Source organism: Siniperca chuatsi, linkage group LG2, assembly GCF_020085105.1.
Source record: "Siniperca chuatsi isolate FFG_IHB_CAS linkage group LG2, ASM2008510v1, whole genome shotgun sequence".
NCBI classification, from domain to species: domain Eukaryota; kingdom Metazoa; phylum Chordata; class Actinopteri; order Centrarchiformes; family Sinipercidae; genus Siniperca; species Siniperca chuatsi.
Genome location: NC_058043.1, coordinates 11,579,550 through 11,595,024, shown reverse-complemented (window position 1 = coordinate 11,595,024; position 15,475 = coordinate 11,579,550). Strand labels below are relative to the sequence as shown.

The window sequence follows — 15,475 nt, the reverse complement described above, 5'->3', positions numbered from 1 at the left end:
GGGGGAAGCCGGGATCGAACCGCAAATGACCAGGATAGTAGATATTTTGGCTACTGAGCCCCAAAATACCCATTGGGTGTATTGCATTGCAAGATTATTTGGTTTGTAAGAAATCTGTCTCAACCTAAGGGTGTTTCTAAGCTGTAGGTTACTGCAAAGATATTTGCTGTTTGTTGCCAAGGTAAAAGCTGGGACATAACAGATGATTTCAACAATATCATTTGTTTACTCATACAAGTGTTACATGCTGTTTTAAGGCTGTTTTTAAGAGAAGGGGGAAAAGACCAGCCAAGGAAAAGGAGAGTCTCTCACTCCCTGAGCTGTGAGCCTAGTCATCTGGATGCAAACCCTCTGCCGATTAAAAGGACATTTGAAGGCATTACAAATCATCTTAACTTGCAATCTGTTTAATAGTGCTTTTATATTGTTTTTGTTTCATTGAACAAAGTTTTTGTACAGTAGTTTGCAAAGCAGTAATGTATGATGAAATTTGGGAGCTCAGGATATTATTACATTATTCAGGATAATGGTTGGTGTCATATTTTGCTTGAAGATATTTTAGAGTTAAAATAAAACGTTTGATATGAAATGCTGTTAATTTGTCGTACAATGTTGCCTTTGAATAAATGTTGAGTTCCTTAAAGCTGTCACTTGTCTCATCCTCTTTTGTGCTACAGTAGGTATTTTATGGGTTATGCATTTTTAATGTAAAACTGAGGTAATTTTTGGATCGCAATACTGGACCATTAAGATTAAAGACATTGTTATTTACAGCATATGTCTGCAATTTACAGTAGTTTATTAATATAAATATGAAGAAAACTTCATACTTCATTCAGTAGTTTACTGTACTACATACAGGTAAAAACTGTTAATGTAGATTAAAACAGCAACACTGTAGAAATACAGTATATTACTGGCATGACTAGCCACAGTATTACACTGTAAACCTCACATTCTACTGTATAATACTGTAATGCATTTTACAGTAAGATACTGTTGAAGTAAATTACGGTAGAGACACCATAAAATAATGGTAGGATGCTGGCAACTACAGCTGCCAGTAGTTTACTGTAATTTTATGGGAAAATGTGTTACAGTGTAGGCCTACATTATTACAGACATAAAAACAAAGTGTAATATAAGGGACTGATCCATGGAGGCCAGGGGCCTGGGAGGATTACTGTAAAAGACAACCTCCTAAGATACTCAAAACTTGAAAGCGCCTGTATGCCTAACCCTCATCAGTCATCATTTTGATGGCACAAGTCTCTGAGCAGCCTCAAGTTGGAGAGATAGTCCCTTCACTCAGAGAACCATGGTTACGTATGTTGTCGCCTGTTCTTGTATGTGCTTCATGCTGAGCAAACACACATTTTGGGGTCAACTATGTGCATCTATAAAAATACAGGAGGTTGGTGAAATTGTGAATGTTTGTATTAACATTATAATTTAAGCACGTTATTAAGACTAATTTGAAAATGACTAAACTATCTAAAAGAGATTCCAGCTATATCTTACAGAACACATGTAGCCATCACCAATATGCTTCAACAATTAATACTCTAGAGACTTTCCTTGTAATCTGAACCTATTATATATATATTAGTTCTCTTGTGTGTCACCCATTTTTTTTTTTAATTTAAATTTCTGGTGTGACAGCACACTAATCTAACAACCTGATTAGCACCATTTTAGTGCAAATGAGTTCTTTGGTTTCATCTGCATCCTTTCTGCTTCATTCTACTCTGGAGTACAGGTCCAGGTTCATTTTCAATAAACATGTTGGTTGTCTTTCTGGTAAGAGTCGTGTAGTCTATAAAATGTCAGAAAATAGTTTCAAATATGATCACACCTTTTCTGGAGTCTAATTTGACATTGTCATATTGCTTGTTTTGTCCAATGTCCAAAACCTGAATATATTCAATTTAGGATATAAAAGATACAAAAGCAGTAAATTAACACATTTGACAAGCTGGAGCCAGAGAATGTTTGGCATCTTTTTCATGGTTTAAACAATTCATCTATTACCATTTATTAATCTATTTGCCATTTTCTGGCAAAAATTGACTACTTATTTCAGCATTAATTTCTGCAGTTCGGATTGGTGGCATGCACTCAAACACAAAAGTCATATATTATCTCAGCTTTATATATGCTGTATGTATAAGCCAATGAAAAACTTTGAAAGTCCTAATCACTAAAACTGTATTACTACAAAAACTGCATAAATATTCCACAAACTATCACTTTAAAATGGAAGAAGCTACATATTGTCTCAGACTAGTTAACTGTGAGCACAGCTTGTTGTGACAGACAGTGCACAGAAAAATCAATAACAGCAGATAAATAGCTTGGTTGTCATCTGTGAAGAAGTGCTCCTTTGTGAGCCTACTATCAATCTGTCTACTGGCACAGATTAAATAGATCAGTCAGCAGTTGGCTTGCCAGAGAGGAACTGCTAGATGTTTTAATCCTCATAAAAGAGTCCAGACTAACAGATAGATTGGTGTCTGTGGAGAACATTTCTGAGCCATGACAGACAGGCAATCAGAAGTATAATGGAGCAAGTTGGGTACTCAGTCAGTCAATGTGAGTGAAAGACAAACCAGAGTGGTCAGAGTGATAAAATGGAGCCAAGATGGCATACAGCCAAATGAGTATGACTGTGAAGTATTTGTTGAATCAGGCAAACAGACTGTTTCTTTTCATAGAGGGTCAGACAGCTACTGAGACAAACAAAAGCCACCCAGCCATGTCTTTACTGCACCCATAAAGGAACTATCACCACTCATTTTATAAACCTTCTGAGTCCAGGATGACTGTTGGCTTCATAACCCTGTTGAGTAATCTGCCCAAACCCTGTCTACACAAAGACAAGGTCAAATGAGAGCAGTTTAATATGCCATGGTGTTCCAGTTGGCTGACTCAGCAAAGCTGAAAACTCAAGGGCAAGCTTGAAGACCATCTGTCCAGCTGGAGACTCTTTGACACTGCTCATCATTACCTCTGACCAGAATGTGTAATGTGCTGGCCGAGACAATACGTGGCCCTCGCCACATTGGCCTACTTTCTCTCTCTCTCTTTTTTCAGATAGTCTTTTTTATCATCCTCCCATTCTCTAATATGCTTTTCTCTCCTCCACTTAAAGAGCAAGACCAAACTGATAAAAGGACTTTAAACATCCATTGTGATTTAAAGAAAAATCTCTTTGTATTTACAAAGATACAAAGAAATACAAAGTAAACAACACCCGCTGCAACAATTATTATTATTATTATTATTATTGCTACCATTACTATTACTATTACTTTACATCTCTATGTGGAACTTGCATTGTGCTACTGTATGTTCTCTTTCTTCCTGTTCTCTCTCTCTCTCAACCCAACCGGTCGAGGCAGATGGCCACCCACCCAGAGCCTGGTTGTGCTTGAGGTTTCTGCCTGTTAAAAGGGAGTTTTTCCTTGCCACTTTTGCCAAGTGCTTGCGCATGGTGGGAATTGTTGGGTCTAGACCTGCTCTATAGGAAAAGTGCCCTGAGATAACTTCTGATATGATTTGGCGCTATATAAATAACATTTAATTGAATTAAAGGAAATGTGTTATTTCTATACAGCAGTATAGCAGTTCATCCCCATCTTGCACCACACTGTTTTGAAATCTGGCATTGCTAACAGATATGCCTCAACACATGTACTATTGATTGCTTAAAGAGAAGTGAATGATTTTTTTTTTGGTTTCTAGTTTTAAGTTGGATGTTGGAGCAGGGATTGAACTGTCTTGGGGCACAAGGAGAACATTGTAAATTCTTAAGGTTAAGGTCATCCTGTTAGTGTGGCTCTGTCTTTTTAAGCTATAGAGTCCAAGCATGTAGTTGACTCGTGCTTCAATAAAACTCTGTAGTCCATGTTCTTCGTTTAAACTGTTAACTGAAAATCTTTCTTCTTCAAAATACAAAAATGAAACATGGTAGCAAAACACAATAAACAATAATAAGCAATATAAGCACGACAAGCATGGTCAAGGACTAGTGTGCTCTCCAGGCTCCACAGCTTCAACTAAATTAACTGACAAGCACAGGCAGATTTTTATACATTTGAACCAATCAGAAGCCAGAGCTGACTGCCGTCATTATTGGCCCTAATTCAATATTCTGCAATGGAACTATATAGCTGCTTATCCTTAGCAAATCAAATACAGCAAAATATAAATTATTTACAAATATTCTCTATTATATAAAAGGCTCCAACACACCCCCTTAGTATAGATTTTATACCAAGCACTTCAAGCATGAAAGAAGCTTCATTCATGCAGTAATATCACACTTTCAAATGTTTTATGCCTTTTATTCTTAGTTTATGCAGATTGACTTACATTTTGATGCCATTTGTAGTTAGTCTGTGGATCTGAGACTAAAGATCCCTCCACATGTCTCACAGTGTTGTGTTTGGAAGGCTTCCTATATTTGGGGTGCCAAACTAGACAGACAGCAGTTATGCTCAGAAGTGACACTCTTGATAATCCGTTTGATGGACTAATGATGGCTACTGGCAGTCTCTTCTATTCAGTTTGACAGTTCTGGGTTAAATGTCTTCTTCATGAAAGAGTATGACTGCAACAAACACAATTCTGGGCCTCTATGTGTTTTTTTTTTTTGAGTTGAGTAACTCTTACTCTTACTTTTTTGTTTTGTTTTGGTACATTTTGCTAATTTAGTTTTTTTTTTACTTTTGAGTGACTAAGGCTAAGGCTAACTCCCACCTTCGAATTTTCAATTTCCAAAAAATATGAGCCTTAACTGATTAGTGTCTACACTCAAAACAACCTGTTTGTGCATGTGAATAAATTAGTGTAAAACAGACAAAAATTAAAGGGTCAGTTTGGGTTGAGTTAAGGGATTGGAGAGCGCTTCTGGAGGTGGAGGGTTGCCTGTGACCCAGTCCAGGGCACTACTATCACTTTTTGCCCGTGTCAGGAGACACAGTCCTGAAAATGCAGATCTGTAGATTAAGGCCACATTAGCAGATAATTGATTCTTATCAGATTTGTTTCCACATATAAATATGGCCCAAAACACCTTTAGAAATAACAGACTGCATGTGATGTTCATCTGATCTGTACCATATATGCAACAAATCCCCAATGGCACACTTTTACTACAGTATATATTGTAAACTTACCTAAGAAGTCTAGTAAACATTATGTTTTGTGAAAAAATGGCAAAATCAGTAAATGTATATATTTGTCTCGCATACATTAAATGCCAATCAGCAATCTTCCTGGTGACAGATGGCATCAAAAGATGTCATTAAAAGCATCATGAAAAAGAGCTGCAGTCAGGTGGGGGGGATTATGTGTTTGTTATCTTAAGATTCATACCTGATGGTCTCCTCTCAATTCCAGTTGATGCATCCTTACTTCTATCGCATGCATCTCTTTTGATGGCTTGAGGGATGCGAGGATGATGGGAGGATGGAGGAATTGATGCAACACTTATTTGCCTAACGGGACACCTTTGTTCATTCAAGCATCATTCTGAAGTGATGATTATCATTTATGATGTGTTACACAACTGTTTTGTTTATCACTGGGTTTGTACTGATTGTGCTGTTCTGCTCTGATTTGTTGTCATAGAGCAGAGTTTCTCAACGTTTGTCAGCACACCATGTGAGGTCACTTTATAAGCAGACAGGGTTGAGATAAATTTCAAGAATTGATTTTGGTACCTGCTGACCCAAACCTGCTATTGATCATATTCTACAACAGTTCATAAACTCTCTCTTTCCCTTAGAGCTTACAGATGTATGTTAAGTGATATACTGTTGTATTGAAACTGCATTTCTCTAAAATATATTGCTACATTTATTTTTTTATCTCTTCATGTCCTATCATGGAAATCAAACTGTGTGATGTGCATTTTACCTTAAATCAACACATTAAATCCACCATTAAATTAGTATTTTTCTCACATACTGAAATGTTTAAAATGCATTAAGTCATCCAGCCATTGATTCAATTTTGTTTTATAAAAACTTGGGAGCATTAAAATGTCACTGACTTTCATCAGCTTTATATCATCCTCTTACAGTCCTATCAGAGCAGTCACAGCATCCAGTTACTAAACAGATTTCTAACCTAAACACCAGCTGATGCCTTTAAATTAATAAATCATTCATGCAAGGCCCAATGACATATAAGGAACACGAATGGGTATTATGAACACAACTTATGAAGCATTGCTCCTGTCATGTTCCCAGTGAATGTGAAGCTATTCCTGGAACATTTTCAGAGAATAAAACAATAATTTCCTTATGAGCAACTTAACCATAGCCTGCAAATGAATCATACTCTGCATCAGCAAATGTTGACCTGGTTTTAAAGAAAACAGGAGCTCTTTGAACAAACACAAAACCTTTGTATGTCTTGTTCACTTAAAATTAGAGCTAAAACTTTTTAATTTATTGTTATTTTTTCATGTTGTCTGATGATGTTTTTCAAAATGGATTATTTCTGCTGAAAGAGTTACCAGGGTTGAGACAGAAAGGCTGCAGGGCTTCAACAAAACAATGTGGATTTAAAAAAAAAAGTATTTTGCATGTCTAGTAATTTCTATGGTCAAGAAAAAAGAAAATCAAAAGTCAAACATCACACCTTGGCGACAAGGTAGCATCATAAGCACAGGGATTATGAAGTCCAACTATACCATTTATTACTGAAGCAATTTGTCTGTACAGCTGTTTCATTTGAAAACAATAAATCGCCAGTATGTTGAAAGCAGATGTGGCAGAGAATATTCTCAGCACATCTGGGGAAAAAGGGACCATGTGATATCCTCCTTTAAATTGGACCAAAATCTAAACAGTTAAAGACTTCATACAGCACATTGCCTCACAGGAAATTCCATTATTACAGCAAAAGAAGGTAGTTATAAATCATATTGTAGGTTGAGTCAAAAGCAATATGCATACATTGCTCTTTAATATTGAGCCAGAAAAATCACTTATGAGAAGATGAGAAAAAATGTTTCTACAGAAAGTGTGAGGCTGGTTAAGTGTGGCACAGACACAGCAGGGCACAGACAGCTCTTATGTGGCCTTTTCTCCTTTAAAAAAAGTCAGAATAGTCTAAACAAAGTGCTCAGAGGATCAGAGTAAACAAGAACCAAATGAGCAAGTGAGAAAGTCCTGTAAAGTAGGGCACAAAGTAGGCCGCACTCTTATCTCTCCAAAGGTTAGTCCCATTGCAGCCTCTCCTAAGTGGTTTATAAATTCCCACAGATGCATCACAGCTTCAAAAGCAACTAGCATTACTAAGAGCGTGGGGTCTTGTTTCTTTATGGTAAACTCCTATGCACTACTGTATACCCAAACCATTTCCTATTCTGTTATTCTTAGTATCAATGCTCTACTTAGGATGTGTTCCACCAGGCCATCTGCAACGACGTCTGTGATATAAGCTGCCTTTTAGCCTCCATAGCTGATTTAAGCCTGTATGATGCTTTTAGATCGCATAGGCAACTGCTTCTAGATTCTCCACCTCACTAATGGTCTGAAGCTCCCTGGTCTTTTCCTCCACACAGATGTCAGGCAAGAAGCGAGGTTCGTTAAAAGCTGTCACACCAGAATGTGCGTTCTATATCTATGGCAAATCTGGATATCTGGATAAGGATTTTTCTAAGAAGGAGACCAGTTTTTTTAAACCTAAACTTTAAGCTGCTATACATAAAAAATTCAAACAAGATTGCTGATCTCTGACCATTTTGCCAATTAGGTTGTGACACAGTTGGGGTTATGTGAGATGGTTAATTATCAGGGTTTCATGCACATGGATAATAGTGAATCCCTGAAACTTCAGGGAACATGAACTGAAACCGAGTTGGACTGAATTCTTCGTGGTCACTAACTCTGTCAGCTGTTTGGTGCTGGGCAAGTAGAAAAACAGCTTAAAGACGTTAAAACGCTCCGTAGAGCCGAGGGGAACTGCAGAGTCGTGTGATAATTGTCTGTGGGTTCATCGCTATGAGCAGCCCCTTTGCTAGAGATGAAACAGCTACTGTGATAGCATGTCAACAGATCCATCTCCATTACAAGTGAACAAATTCCATGTGCTGACCATGTAATACAGTTGAAAGCTCCAGAAAAATGTAGTACATGAACCTTGAGTTGGAATTGTTTTGTCATACTACGCATACTAGCTCTTATCTTGTTTCACCCAGTCAGTCAATAAAAGAAACAGATGAGATGTTTCTAACATTGCGTAGTATGCTCAGCACATTATATAGTACGTTCAGCTACAGACATCATTTAAATAAAATACTGGTTTATTATTCAACACATTCCACTGCTGAAGCCCTCATCTTTACTTTGCTGGTATTATATACAGTACTCATTCAAATCCCAGTGGTGTTTATTACTGAAAGATAAAGAACGGTTAATATAGCGCAGTATAGTTTCTTTGTGTTTTCCTTTTATATTAAAACTTCTCCTTCGCTCTCCCAACCATCCTTTCTCCACAACTTGTTCAGTGATGTCATCTGAGCTGAGCTTATTATAATAAGAATCTAACAGTGAATATACTTTGGTGGAGGCCACAGAACAATTCAAGACTCGCGAATGTGTTCAGAGGTGTTGAGCAGTAATTTCTGTTTGGAGGCGTGCTGATTGCAGCCCCTGTAAATGCAACAAGGTCCCGTTGATGTCACACTTACCTGCTTTAAGGTACAAAACATTAGCAGTGGTCACTAATGAACTTAGGCAAAATGTGTGTTTGTGAAAGCAAGTATGGGTGCATGTGTGTGCATACATTTGTGAGAATGAGTATTCTCAAAACCTACGTTACCTTGTTTGCACTTGCTAATAAAGCCATATTATCAGCGATTCACTGCTAGAAAAAATAACTTTGCTTAGCCTGTGTTAATATGACTCACATTCATTTGTAAACAGCACTCAGTCATCTGTGTCGACACTGACAGAGAGGTGCTTTTTTTGTGTGACACATTTTTCCAGTAATGGCTGTAATCCAGCATCTTAACATCATTTTAATTGGGCATGAAGAGGAAAGGAGCTTCACTTTAAGAGTCATTCATGCAAATCCTTTATTTCTCCGCCCAGATTGTCTGAGGTATAATAACAAGTGGAAGAATGTGGAGAAAAAACATGCATGCATTGTGACAAATCATTCTTACTCACCGTTTTTGTCTGCTCTGCGGAAAATCTGAAAAAACAAGAGGGGGGAGGAGTTATTACCTCTAGACAAGCATCACTGAAGGTATTCTTGCAATAAGCAGGTACAGATTATCAAGAATCATGGCAATTTGTCAAAAACACAACAGGATATTTGGCATCTGCTGTAGAAGGTTCTGCTGGACCAAACAGAAACACCACATGGACAAGGACATTCACAAAGGCTGTTACACTCTGTATGTGTGAGTCATGTAATGTTGAATGCCAATTGGTAGTATGTGTCAGCTCTAAAATAGGTTTAACAATTATCACTTCTGAAGTAAATAGTAATTTCAGAAGAAGCATAAGGCCACTGAGTAAGCAAAGAGGCTAAATAGTCATTATCTTGCAGGTGCCTCAGTCATGAAAACTGCTCAGGGGAGTTTTTAAAGTTTTTAAAATCATATTCTACCCACACAGACAAACTGCATTAATATAATGGTTATTTTTGTAGACAGTCTTAAGACATAAATACTGTAAGTATCTAAATATTTGTAGCCTAGATGAGATGTATTATTGTTTTATGTTTTACAGTCAATTGTTCTATTTGTTTGAATGTCATTTGGTTGGTTTGATTTCATTTCATTGGGTCTGGTGTAATGGTGTAGCATTGTAACTATTTTATTCACTACATGTAGCGACAGTGTAAACATTTGTTAATTGTACTGCATACTTTAATATGGTAATGTAGTTGTTGCCAAGGTAACAACTAACAGAAGAGCAATGGCCACAAGCTGAGGTTCATCAGTGGTACCCATAGTGTAGATTCAGGCAGGAACGTGAGGCCAGCTGATCTCCCTGAGCACTAAAATTCACTGAACAGAGTGGCCTATTTAAAAGACTGACTCCAACCATCCATCACTGCTACTGCTGCTATCGGCTCCTGTTGCAGCTAACTGCATTCACTGGCCAGTGCAAGTTGAAACAACGTCCACCACTCAAGGCTTCACCCTTATGTCATAGAAGAAAAAGCACAGGTGCAATTAATAACATTAATGATGGCTGAATCAGGTGTTCCAGTTCCAGGGCCACGCTATCATGCATGCTGGCTCATTTAGTGGTACACAATTAAACAGAGCCGTCATTAGTGTTATTAATTGCACCTGTGCTCTTCCTGCTATGACAGGTCAAAACCTCTGCTGTGAAAAAGGCCTACTTGAGCTATTGCTGCTGCCAGCTGCTGTTGCAGCTGCCAACTGCTATTTGCTGGCCAGTGGCCACCGCTGTATTGCAACCTTTGAACATACCCAAATGTTATTTGATCTAAGCTGATTCATGGCACTGTTAGTTAAACTTAATTAATTATATCAATGTGTTGTTTGTTTTTTTGCAGTCTAATTTGTGACATGTATACAGACAACACTGAACACTGTCGTATTATGTCTGGCTCCTATTCCCACTTGGGGTTTCTGTTGCACTTTGAGGCAGGCTGCAACACTGAAGGCAGTTGTGTTTGTTATAATAGCAACTATGATGAGGATGTTTCTGCATGAATAAGGATAAATGACACTTAACAAACACAAAACTACCACCTCAAAAACTCAAGATCAATGAAAGCAGAAGGTCTGTTATGAGCTTCACAAAGCTCTCTTTTTATTGATACTGATACTGTTCAAATACTGTAAGGTAAGGTTGTGTGCATGCAGTTATGCGTATTGTAAAAAGTACAAAACCTGGACCCCTTATGAATTAGGACTATGACAAGGATGAATGCAGGACTGGTTGACGACAAAGGAACATTCCAATTCCACTCAACGTCAACACACAAAATGATTTTAAAAGACACTGATGCAGATATTAAAGAAAGAAAAAACAGATTTGTTGTTTTGTTCGTCACTCATTATTTTCACTCAACAGTTTAATTTCTGAGATATAATGCTGAGGCAGAAACTGAGGACAGAGACTGCACTGGGCAACTGCACAAATAATCTGACAGGTTTTAAATAGGTCCCCAGGGTAACCATAATCAGTAAACCACTTATCTGGACTGAAAAAAAAGGTTAGTGCCCCCCCAAATGCCTATTTTAATCATCCATTAAATTGTTAAATTGCATGCACACACAATTAAAGTACGGTGATTCAAAGTTGAAGCAGTTTGAAGTAGCTCTTGAAAATCCAATAGATGTTTACAACTGACAGTTTGGGTGACAATTTTAATGTTCACCTTTATTTTCATGTCCAATAAGTGGTTTAGATAAAACCTACTCCATTTTAAATGTCAACTGGAGCCCCTGTCACCCCCTTGTAACACCAATAAAGCTGGTGACTAAAATGTTATCGATGGCCAAAACTATGAAAATAAAGAGGATGAAAAAAGACCATTTTCCCTAAGTCTACTGTGCACAGAGATGTGTTTCAAGGAAATTTTAATTACAAGAACTAGGAATGGAGAAAAGTGAATCTGAAACTAGAATTTTAAACCACTGCATTTAGTTTCAACCTATGCTTTACAATTTAAATTTCATAATTCTTATTAATTCAACAAACACCACATTTCTTAAATCAGCAGTTTAATAAGACTATGAACAATGCAAATTTCTGCAATTCAAATACAACATATGTTGGCACCATAATTTGTATATAGAATTGAACCGATTTCCATAAGCAGCACAGTTATCAACCAGAGCCACAAAACTCCAACATGTAACTTCATAAATCTAACTTCATCATACACCATGTGCTTTTCATGGCAAAGAAGCTATGCCATGAAAAGGAAAAAATTGTGATCTGTTGTATTCTATCGATACTACTCCACTCCCTTAGTTTGTTGTTTCCATTGTTAGCTAGCAGTCAGGCCTGACATGCTCATCAGTTGTGACCTACAGGTTATTAATAACAGCAGAACCTGCCCCTCACTTTCATTTTTCATAAGGTCAACAAGCTCAAGGTCTGCACTTCTGCCCTCTGTCTGTCAATGTCTGTCTCTCTACAGCTTCAGTCCTGACTAATAACAAGAGCCAGGTCATTTCAAACCACTTCACAACACACTCATTGCTCTATTTTTGATTCATCTGTCTAGACTTGAAGGTGACTGTAAAGCTGCAAATTGCTGTCCACCAACTCTCCTTATTTATTACATGCATCTACAATTCATATTCTACCTGTAGGTATGACACATTATTGCTTTAGGCTTCTGTGTACTGTACAGTACATCTTTTCCCTTCTCAGTCAGCAGTCTTTTCCCATTTGGCACTGTAACCCATTTGAGCAGTATTTTTTCCCTGCTCCTTGGAGAAGAGGTACATTACTGTTAAACATGTTTGTTGTTTGGCTGTGTCTTTGGGCTCTCCAGTGTCAGGAGACGATAATGCATCATTTACAGCAAGCTCAGAAAAGGTCAGGCATGCTTCCCAGAGTGCTGCTGTTCTGATGTCATGGTGGCAGGTGTCAAGACAGTGGGTTGCATTTGAGAAAGAGGAATCTGGTGCTAATCATATTTTGTTGTGTGCCATATTTTCTTCTTGCCATGTTTTCTTGGAGATTCTTAGTGATTCACTGAAATGTATATTTTTCAATTCATCCAACTTTTTTTTTCTTTCTGTTTTCTTACATTTACGTTACGTTTTTTTGTTTTTCCATGCTCAAAAAACAGCAAAGCAAGAGCAGAGGGACACAAGATGAACATCAGGAGAGGGAGGACAGAGATGCAAGAGAGAGAGAACATCAGAGACAGTGCTGATGATTGAGAGAGCCTCAGAAATGCAGAACCATGGGTTACACAAAACAAAGACATTTAAAAAGCCAAACCTCCCACTAACATCACCAACATCATTAACTGTCCCTGGCCTTTGAACAGGACATTTTTAGAGGTATTGCTTTGTCTCTCACTCTGGGAATGTGAGTCAAATACTGTGAATTATGGATTGACCCATTACCACGTGAAAAGGACTCAATATAGACCTAGTATTGATGTATTGATCTCTCTATAATTGAAAGAGTTTGTTGCATGTACAACTGGGCAACATGTTTTTAAAATAAATTGGTCTAATTATTACAAAGAAAATACTTTTTACATTCATTAATATCCCCATCTAGTAATTCTACTGCGCCTCCAGTAGACTATTGAAAATCAATGTGAACCTCTGCAATAATAAAGTTCATCCAGCATTATCTCTGAAAATCAATCACCATTGATCCGCTTTACAACTTTTAATCCAGACTAAAATATTTATGCTTGTTTTTAGGCTTAGCTGACCATTTGACTTTATTCAACCTACTTCACACTGCGGGGACTGTGGAAATACCATAGCAACACAGCTCTACCTGCTTTAAATAAAACAAATCTGCCGGCTGCCCCAGTGGAGTAACTGGGGAACCTACAGGCAGGAATAAGATTTCCAATGTGGGCACATTGCTTCTCCTTAACCAAATAAGAGTGGAAAGACAAAAACAGAATGAGGTGAAAAGAGACAATGAACAGACAAGCACAGCAATCAAAACCAAGACAGCATGTTCTCGTCTAGCAATAGAGTATTAAGTATTTCTAGACACTATTATCTCCTACACAGCCTGTTTTAGGCAATTCAAACGCAATTATGTTTTTGAGCCAGGAACCATCAAGCAGAGCGTGCCTGTTAGCGTGTTTATGCTCCATCAACAGAAAAACTCAAGGTTGAAGACTTGGAGGCGCTTCGTGCAGTACCTCGTTCAGGGACAGCGTGCACAGATACAGTGACAACTCTGCAAAATATGAGTAATGTGTCCTTATTTAGACAAGGCTGTCTGTGTACTGCATTAGTGATAGAAAGCTGTCAGAAAGAGCACAGATTTGGACACAGCATTGGCCTACTAGCCCAGGACAGTATGTGATGGATAGATAATTACTGTGTTGATGGACAGTTTCTACTGCAGTGTTGCAGGTTATACAGTCGGCGTATTGTTATTGGTTTAAGCTCCAGTTGGGTAGGTGTGTCTATGTGCATGTTTGTGTGTATATATATATATATATATGTGTGTGTGTGTGTGTGAGTGTATCTGTGTGTGTGTCTTTGAGTGTGAGAGAAGTCATAGCACTGTAGCATAAAACATATGACTCAGTTTGATCTATTCACTTGATTATTTTGATAAAACATAAAAAGATTTGTAACATAAAAAGATTTGTGTGTGTGTGTGTGTGTGTATGTGTTGTTGCATAAGGCTTTTGAAAGACCAGAGGTGTTTGTATGTGTGTGTGTGCAACAAAAAGAGGAGAACCCCCCAGCAGCTCCTAAACCTGTCCAACTGTGAGAGCTTAATTTATCATGCAGAGGCAGCAGCTGCAGCTCTTCCTATCTGACACAGACACACACACACACACACACACACACACACACACACAAACACACACACACACACAGCCCAATACTGTATCATCTTTGGTGGATGATGTGGGTATACAACAAGAGAACATTTGATAAAACATTTCTATTTTCACTTCTCATTTTTCATAAAGAAATTAGAAAATGAGCCAACATTGTAACTGTCTGTAAACTGTGCTATAGGTCAAATTATATATGTTTCCACACTTTATGATTAAAAATGTATTTAGACTTTTACAGTTCATATGACAAGACACTGAAATATGTTTTGATTAACAACAGGGATAGCTAATAGATGTAATATTTTGATGGATAAATACCACTTTTGGTGTAGGCTATGAGTAAAGGTCGAGCCACTCACATCATGAAAGATAGTAAGCCCTTGTCCGGCGGTGTGCAGCGGCTGTTGTTGCTGCTGAGCCCGAAGATGCTTCTGTTTGGCCGACTGCAGGCACATAGTGATCATCTCCGTACAAGCCAGCATCTTTGGACGCGTCGAGGCACACCTTGATCGGGGGGATCGCTCAAACTGTTGGCGGGGAAAGGTTAAAGTAAAGTTACGGTTGAATGTCGCGAGGAGAGGCAGGCTGCAGGTGAGACAGATATCAAGTGAAGCCCGGCAGGCGGAGACTCAGAGATGCTCTGCAACTTTGTGGTGCGCTGCTGAGCAGAGCTGTCTGCCCCTCCTGCTGGAGCCGCTGTGATTGGCTCGTTTCTCTGCGCCGTGCATCTGGATCAGCTGTTACCTTCATCAGGACCAAATGCCCCCTAGCCTCTGCTAACCTTTTCTGTAGCAATTACTTTCGTCAGTGCATGAACCAGAAGTAATCCTATATTTAAATGCTATACACACTTCGGAATCAGAACTATAAATCATTGATCAATTACTGACACTACTAAAGATGCACTTTTTAGTCTTATGTCGTGCATCTATAGTTCAGAGGTCAAATATACAGT

The 15,475-nt window shown here is 38.2% G+C and overlaps 1 protein-coding gene across 1 annotated transcript in view; it reads right to left on the bottom strand.

Moving 5' to 3' along the window:
• The window catches only part of necab3 (N-terminal EF-hand calcium binding protein 3), a 37,765-nt gene extending 22,552 nt beyond the window's left edge, over positions 1-15,213 (bottom strand). Inside the window, exons 1-2 of the mRNA XM_044210995.1 lie at positions 14,880-15,213; positions 9,189-9,213 (exon numbers count right to left, since the gene is read on the bottom strand). Coding sequence (XP_044066930.1) covers positions 9,189-9,213; positions 14,880-15,002 — 148 coding nt within the window. The 5' untranslated portion in view covers positions 15,003-15,213. The remainder of the gene's footprint in view (positions 1-9,188; positions 9,214-14,879) is intronic.
• Positions 15,214-15,475: the final 262 nt, after the last annotated feature.